General features: G+C 35.2%; 1 protein-coding gene across 4 annotated transcripts; it reads right to left on the reverse strand.

Moving 5' to 3' along the window:
* Positions 1–389: 389 nt before the first annotated feature.
* Positions 390–8,068, reverse strand: LOC114286324 (cullin-1). 4 transcript variants are annotated; one of them, XM_028229475.2, is made up of 20 exons: positions 7,722–8,068; positions 6,927–7,091; positions 6,656–6,755; positions 6,135–6,320; positions 5,921–5,968; positions 5,586–5,789; positions 5,392–5,469; positions 4,486–4,575; positions 4,306–4,386; positions 4,119–4,178; positions 3,385–3,414; positions 3,212–3,298; positions 2,978–3,127; positions 2,828–2,883; positions 2,461–2,581; positions 2,213–2,374; positions 1,937–2,080; positions 1,638–1,856; positions 1,371–1,538; positions 390–731 (listed from the first exon to the last, which is right to left on the reverse strand). In XM_028229475.2, the coding sequence occupies exons 2-20, from the start codon at positions 7,061–7,063 to the stop codon at positions 630–632; spliced, it is 2,223 nt and encodes a 740-aa protein (XP_028085276.2). In that variant the 5' UTR covers positions 7,064–7,091; positions 7,722–8,068; the 3' UTR covers positions 390–629. The 4 variants fall into 4 exon arrangements, with proteins under 4 accessions (XP_028085276.2, XP_082760338.1, XP_028085278.2 ...); XM_082904212.1 differs by having other exon boundaries at positions 7,692–8,018; XM_028229477.2 differs by having other exon boundaries at positions 7,753–8,016.
* Between the last annotated feature and the right edge of the window lie 776 nt (positions 8,069–8,844).

Genomic DNA, 8,844 nt, shown 5'->3' on the forward strand with positions numbered 1-8,844 from the left:
ATAAGTGTGATCAACCTCGTCAAATTCTTGACTTCAAAAAATAGAAAAAACTAATCCCTCTAAAAGTTTTCTTCTATTTTTGAAGCACAGACATCCCATTGCTTCTTGTTTTCATTGAGGGCTTCATTTAACATTCTCACCCAAAACATACAAATATGCCCAAACTTACAAAATTTCTTCCTTTTTGTTTTATTTATCACTTTTTGAAATTTTACTATAACTACTTCAAGTGGAAAATGCAATAGAGTTGGCCTGAGCCAGAGACTCCGTCTTTTTGCAGGTGGCCAGACTATAATCAAAGATGCAACACAACCACCAGGTCTTTTCTATCCTTTTGTTGGGAGCAAATTCGCAACCCCCATATCTTGATGCGGTAATATACCTTCTACTACCCCAAAAACAAAGTTGTCATATATCAACTGCACAAAACTCACTATATAAAGGTTGATGTCAAACAAAAAATGACGAAAAAAAAAGTATACTCATTTTTCAAGTATATAACCAACGGAGGCAACTAACTAATGGGAATCATGGCGGTTTGTGATGCGCATTCACTCTCTGCTCCTACACTTCGCCAGCACTTCAAATTTGTGCCAAGTGTCAGCTCAATCCTAGATCAATGGGTTACGTCAAGCCAAGTACCGGAACAAGTTTGGGTTTTCCTTGTCTCTTTCCAAGTAGTCACGGGTGATCAGATCTTCAATCCGCTTCTTGATTGCCTTGAAGTCGGGCTGCACAAGCACATCAATTAAGCACTTATGAGAAACACTATTGTCAGCATTACATTATCTGACCTCAGGCAAAGTTCACCAAAACAAGCCCTTCCCCAACTTTTACCCACCAAAACAAACAAACAAACAAACAATTTGTTCCACAGAGTCTCCTTATTTCATACTCAATTAATTGCTCAACCAACATTAAGATTCAATATGTACAAGACTTGGCAGCAGTCAAGGTCAAAAATCCTTTTTTTATGTGTAATTGCTTTGCTATCAGCATCTCACTCTTCCCTCTTTATTTACGGATGAGAACCAAAAAGTATCCATATATTAAAACGGATACTTGATACATACTTATCCCAAAAAAAATATTTACTTGATGCCCAAAACTTTTCTGTGTCCCGCCCACAAAAGTTAAGGAACATCAATGTTTTCATTTTGTGTGGAAAAATGTTTTTAAAATTTCAAAAAATCAATTTAAAAGGTTATCATAAAAAGGGGTGTTTTCATAAAAAATTTGGAAACAATGTCAAATATGTTTTACATATAAGTAGCCATTTTATTCTGTTTTAAGAACATAAAGCAGAAAATGAAAATGATACCAAATGCTAACTTTTTGGTTGTATTTCACATATTTGAGGAATGGCATACCTTGAACATACGGCTTAACTGCTCAACACATTCCATCACTAATTGTTGATGACCCAAAACTTTGCGACTCTTCATTATGCGCACAATTGAGGCGTCGATAGCATAACGTCTGTCCTTGTCAACATCTTCAACTACTTTCTTCCGTTCATCCACTGGTGGGAGAGGAATCTGATTGAAATAAATAGAAAGTTTGAATCATCTCAAAAGCTCAGAGAGAGAGAGAGAGAAGCAACGGGAAATAGCAAGGAGAGAAGATGCATATCTAACCCTGATCCTCCTCATTCTGTCAGTAAACTTCAAGTTGAACTCAAAATAGTCATTTGGAGTAACAGTTTTAGTGTTTGGTTCCTTATTAACAATTTTGTACTTTGCACACGACAGAGACTGGAGCAATCTAACTAAATCATCATCAGCCAAATTTAATTGGGTCTTGATTTCTGAATAACTCAATCTATCCGAAGCATTGAATAGCAAAAGAGCTGCAGCCTGAAAACGATGAAAAAATTATGAGCAAGTTCAAATCCCTGATTTGTACAAATCGAAGTACATTACAAATAAGAATTTACCTGATAAGTTCCCACGATCAACTCTATAGTTTTTGGCTCAAACTTGCCGATTATGTTGCAGGTACCCAATGAGTAAATCCAAGTAAGCTTTCTATGTTTTGTTTTTGTCTGATAAAATTCCTTGAAAACCTCAACACATTTCACCTGGAGAGAGAGGAAGGGAGGAAGTTAGATATGATAATCCCTCTCTTGATAATAATAATAATAATAGTAATAGTAATAATAATAATAATAATAATGCTTCTGCCTGTGTAAGAGTACAGTAGTAAATCCTACCATCTCTGCAGGGAGACTGAGATCAGAAGATTTATAAGTTGGCCAGAATCCGGTAGTAAGGACAGTAACAGTCAAATCAATCCCGGGATTTGTATTCGGGCTATTGTCAAGATATTCCTTAAAATGGTTCTGATTTTCCTTTGCTAATGTTAAATCTGTAACCTGAAAGAAGAAAACAATGAAATGTCAATTAAAGCACAAGCTAAAAGCACAAAAAAACGGTAATAAAGTAATTGCGATCAACTCACCATCCCCTCCATCTTTGACGTGAACTGTCCACCACATTGCTGCTTCAGCTTTGTCAGGATAAGTCTTTCATGATCATCATTAGCACTCTTGTCAAAAAGAAGACGACGAGAAAGTTTTTTCCTGGCAACAGGCAAAGACGAAAAAAAAAAAAAAAGATAATTACGTACAAATTCCCTGAAAGAAGAAGAAGTAGTGATGGCGGTGGTGGTGGTGGTGGTGGTGGTGGTGGTGGGAACCTAAAAAATCCCTTAAAGTAGTAGTAGTTGTAGTAGTAGTAGCAGCAGCAGCAGCAGCAGCAGTAGTAGGGACCTAAAAAATCCCTTTACAAGAAAGAATTGAAACATATGAAGGAAGCAGACAGCTTACCTGTAGAATTCGGCATAAAGGTCTTTATCACTAACATAAGCAAGCAACTTTACCACCTGCAGGAATAAAATGAACACGTTAAAGATTACCATGACAAGTCAATAGATGCAACAAAAACAGAAATTGATATGAAAGAAACAGGAAGGCCACCTTGTCTAATGTGTCCTCAATGGCTTCATCATTCAATTTTTCATTCCCACCTTTCTTGAGAATATTATCACAGAATGAAGCCAGCAGCTCTGCACTAGAGCAGCCAGAAACTTGTTTGTTGCAGAAAACCTCAAAAGCCTCTTTCAGGGCCTACAAAGAACCAATAAGGTTCACTTTATAAATATAAATGTAGCAAAGGACCCAAACCATGAAACACAACTCTCCAAAACAAACCTTGTGAAATAGAGTGTGGTTTGCAAAACAATCATTCACATATGCCATATACTTATCATGCAGCTCAATAACTTTTCTGACAAAAACCTGAATAAGAGATTGCCACATCAGTTTCTGTGCTTTCCAACTTCAACTACATTAGATACCGAATGTTAAGGCAATGAAAAAATCACCTGCTCCTGTGAGACAACAGCATTCTGTACCTGTGGAGAAATAGCCGTTAACACTTTGAAATGCAATAATATAATTATCCATCAAAATTTTAAAGAAAAATCGCATTATTCATTAACAATTATTAATTCTATAGTCGAATTCTATGACTGACTGTTACTCTTTTACCATTCATTCCTACCAAGAGCAATTATAATCCTAGGCCACGAGAGCCATAGTTAACCAAAATGAATTGACAAATATTGTGCAAGTTAGTGTTAGATTAAGACCCACAAGGTGGGATACACAACTAGTTGTGGATGTGCAATGCCTGAGAGTAACAGGAGGGAGGAGACAGAACAGAAGTCTTGCAGAGAGATGCAAGAATGGGAAATAAAGATCAATGAATGGCAAAAGCAATAGGAATTAACCGCCTATACTGCAACTCTAAAAGTGACTTGGTTCACAATCTTGATTTTATCAGAACGAATGAGGATAATTTGGCAATTTATAATTTGTGTTCAAGCAAGAGACCAGAAGCCCTCCAGCACAAGAGCAGGCTTTTTTTATATTTCCTTTTTCTTATTTTTGAAAATTAACTTCTATCTTTATTTCAAAACTTTAAAAAAAGAAGAAGAAGAAGAAGATATTAGTGAGGCATAAAAATCATTTTCCAACTTGTGCTCCATACGACATCATAAGAACAAGGCCATCATACATCCATAACAGTAGGAGAAAGATGGAACAGGATACCAACCTTTTTACTTGTCGCATCTTCGGCCTGTTGGACCAAGGCCGTACCTTCAGCAGTAACATGCTGCATCAGGACACTCACAAAGTGTCAGTGAGAGGAAATATGATCATGTCTAGAGGCTTCTTTTGCTCAGCAAATAATGTCAGAAAACTGAATAGAAAAAAGAAGAACAATAAATAAATAAACTAACCTGTTTAAAAATATTAGCAACCGGATCCAAGCCTTTCGGAATATTACAGTACAGCCTATACATCCTAGAAAGGTCCTCCACCTAAGATGAGGAAATAAAAAGGAGATGCCATTCACCATATATGTCTAACTGTATAAAAATTTCTCTAAAAAAATAAAATAACGCAACTCCAGACGATACCTTATCATCTCTAAGCAAAGCACGGCATCCAGAATTCTCCTTTTCAAGTAATTGGGTGCTGTATACCACCAACAACTCATTCTGCACTTTCTACAGGAGTAAAAGAGAAAGAAAAGAAAAGAAGAAAAAATTATTCAAACGTTAGCGACAGTATCCAACAACATCAGCAAAATGAACACCAATAGAGAAAGTGAAAGGGATATGGAAAACTAATTGATGGAACCATTATAACTGAAGATAAAGTGTAAATGGTTTTTCTTTAGTTTAATATGTCCTTTCTCTAGGTTGGTATGTGAATGGTTATGAATTCACAATGTTTTGATGAAATTTAGGCCCCCATCCTTATAAGCTATAAACTAGACATTATGACTCCAATTGCAATAAATTTTTTCCCCTCATCACAATACGTATAATGAACCCTTGTACCAAACAAGTAACCAAAAATTCTACATTCGAATAAGTTAGGGGAAAAAAAAGACTTATTTGTGCATCCATACAACTATCCAACCATTCAATTCCACATATGGGGCTTGTTTGTGCAAATATAACATATTAAGTCACTATCTAAGCTCATCTTTGTCTTCCAATTGGCTTAGTTTTTTTGTTACAAATATTTCACATTATTTCAAGCACTTGAATAGATTTATTAGTCTACCAGAAATTTACATATGTTCACTACAAGAGGAATCGAGAAAATAAACTCATTGTGGAAATTATAGAGCCATGACTAATACTAGTAATTTAATTGTAGACAAAACATATCCATAAGGCTAACCACAATCAAATGTATAAAGGTCTCGATATTAACAAAACAATATACAGCTCTAATCAAGGCATCATCAAATGATCAATATTAGATGAACAAGATCCACAATTCTAACAATTAATAAAAGATCAAAAATCTACCTCCACCAGCTTCGGCTCACTACTTGAGTGCAAATAATGGGACACTCTATCCCTCTCCTTTTTCAAGCATTCCTCAGCCTATTGTTTCCATAATAAGTGTCAAATTCCATCCAAAATGATCATAAAATCACTTCACAATGAAGTACTATACTGAATTAAAAAAATAATAATTAAAAAAAAGAAGAAGAAGCAACCTTCAACATGTAACCAGGACAAGAATCTTCAACAATCCAGTTTGATGCTTTCCGTGAATAATAGGCAGCAGAATCTTTAAGCATGTCTTCTTCAAAGTCATTTTCATAACATTCATTTTGTCCCATTCCAATTTCAACAAATATACCCAAAATGTTCTTCAATAAAGCTCTGTCAACTTGCTCTCCCTCCCGTTCTTGGTCAATCTGGTCCAGAAGCATTGGTAATTAACCTCAATTGGTTACATGGAAAACAAACATGTCCAGAAGCATTGGTAATTAACCTCAATTGGTTACATAGAAAAAAACATGCTCCATGCTTGAAGCAAGAAACTTACAAGTGTGATAACCGCACCTCGGACTTTACCCTTCAACTCCTGGTAAACCTAAAATTCAAATAAAATAGCCATTTATAACAAGAATGACTTTAACTTGTGAGAAAAAATCAACACTAAGACAGCAATGACTTTAGCAGAACTTAGTCACTTTAGTTTGAGATTTACAAATCAAACTAATATAAGAAAGAAAAGCATAGCAAAACTCAAGACAAACCAGGTCACGGAAGCAAGTGAGTCCAACATCATTGAGGCCAGGAAGCGACCTCCTCGCAATGAAATAACGATCGAGATAATGGAAGAACCGTGAAAGCCACCTGACCATCACTTTATGATTTACCCATATGCTTACAAGCTCCCTCAACATAAATTCATCATGCTTTTCCCTTAGAGATGGCAACACCTAATAAAGAAAACAAAGTGCAGCTCAGTAATTGAATAATGACAAAGACTATCTTCTTTGTTTGCAGTAGTACAATTCCAGAGCAACAGAAAAATGTAATGATGAGTTCTAAATCTAAAAAGAGAAAATAAGCTAGCATGTGAGAAACAGCATAACAAAACACTTAACTACATGACCACTATCACAATGAATAAATATATGCTAACACTGAGTATGTGTCAAATCCATGGCAACAAACAGTAACAATATGCATATGAAGCAACAATTTCCATAACAGAATATTCATAACTTATAGTATTAATAAACATGTAGTAACAATCCACAAAATTCCTCACCGTTGAATTGATGTATTCTTCAAAAGCCTCTTTGTATTTATCATATAGCTGTTGAGAATAATCGTGAGGAGACTTTTGGGTGCACATGTTGTATATAGTACTGTAATTATAATTAAGGAGAAATCACTCGGTTAAGACAACAACAGATTTTTTTCTTGATTGCTATGCTTTTTCTTTTCCTTTGTATTATTTGGGAGGACAAATTATAAGAACAAGTGCATGATTAAAAAAATTAATAATAATAATAATAATAAATCATAATAATGGATACGTGTAGAGCATCATATAGTCATCAGAGCTGAACGACTCCGGCAACCCTTCTAGAATTCTCTTCAGCTTTGTGATCCCCGTCTGCATATAAGCCCACCCTTCCTCCAACTCGATAGCCTTATGCTGATTCATTGTCATATTTACACCAATCCCTCAAACTAAAAATCTGCAAACAAAATAATCAAATCATCATTATCCCATCAAACAATGCATAATATGACAGAACATAGCATAAACTCCACTACTACTATGTCCAGAACAATATATCTTCCTTTCTTTCTTTTTCTCTTTTTCCCTTCTTTTTTCTTCATGAGAAAGGGCACAATGATGCATATCTCAACCTAGTAACCTGAACCATAATTTTGGAACCACAAATACATAGACAATATCAACAACTCTATAAAACGTAACCCCAAATTTGCACTGAACTAAATTGGCAAAAGACAATGCCCATTCCAACATGTATTCAGATTTAAAACCTAAGCAAATGGGTGGCTATATATATACATTACATTCAGAAATTCAACCACACTTGCAAAGTAAAATTTCCCAAGTCTCCAGTTAAAGAACCAAGAATCATAAATTCAAACCCTAAATTGATAAATAAAAATTCTTAATAAGAAAATAAGTACAAAAACAACGTCAGAGCAAGTTCAAGCAGACATAAAACAGATACTCACATGAATTCACAGAAAACTAAACCAAATTCAAGAATAAAAATCAATAAATATTCATATTTGATACTACATAGAATAAACAAGCAAACCTAAATACGTATACAAACAAACGCACATACATGTTCAACACCCAAAAAAAAAAAAAAAAACCACGAAGGGGAATGAAATCGGCGTCTCGAAATCAAGGGTGAGAGTTTGCAGGAACGTAGACCGCGAAGAGACTGGTTAAAACCCTAGAAATAGGTTCCAGGGACGATCGAGAATCGAAGAAAATAGGCTTGGAAATCAAAAGAGCGATTGAAGGATGAAGAATATGAAATACAGAGAGGGAGTCAGTGAGTGAGGATTCAACGGGGTTGCCATGGCGAAGGCCTCCCCTGTATTATCGAGGGAACATGAAATGGTACGGGAGGCGGTGGACAAAGGGAGAGACAGATGAATATTAGTAAGACTTTAAAAAAAAAAATTATTTTATTTTTTTTTTTCTTTGTGTAATTGCACTTAGGGTGGGCGCGGGTCGGTTGGGGCCACGAAACTTCCAATCCGTCATCCGTCCGCCAGATTGGTGGATTTGAGAAAATCAATCCGCATCCGTCCGCCAATCCGGCGGATGTGGATTGAGCGGTTCTGCGGTTCGGCGGTTTGGCGGATGGATGCGAATCGATTTGGTGGTTTAAAATTTTATAAATTTTCAACATAATTCAACTTATGCACTTCCTCAAAAAAAGAAGAAAAAAGTATTATAGTCAATGACTTAAAAAAATATCACAATCACTGCATGCCTCATTCACATAAAGTATTACAATATGTGGTTCTTAAAATATAAAAATAATTCAAACCACCAAAACCATGAACAAAACAGTAGTAGAGATTGTATGTCTCTATATTGTTGCATCTATATCTGTTTTTGAAAACAAAAATCAACCAACATATATCATATTTTCTATTTATTATTTTTAGAGATAGATTTAAAAACCAAAAAATATAGATAAATAATACGTTTATTTTTTTAATTCAAAAAAGATATTCAAGTTGAAAACTTTTTTTCAACAGAATATTTAAACTCTTTTTTAATTGAAAACACAAACAAAATATTTAAACAAACTGAAAATACAAAGTCTTATAAATTAGGAGTGCTCGCGGTTTGGCGGTTCGGTTGCAGCCAAAAGAATCTCAAATCCGCCATCCGTCCGCCAGATTGGCGGATTGGAGAAAATCAATCCGCAACCGTCCGCTCGTCAT

This window comes from Camellia sinensis, chromosome 14 (assembly GCF_055761805.1).
Source record: "Camellia sinensis isolate YWXY chromosome 14, ASM5576180v1, whole genome shotgun sequence".
Lineage (NCBI taxonomy): Eukaryota > Viridiplantae > Streptophyta > Magnoliopsida > Ericales > Theaceae > Camellia > Camellia sinensis.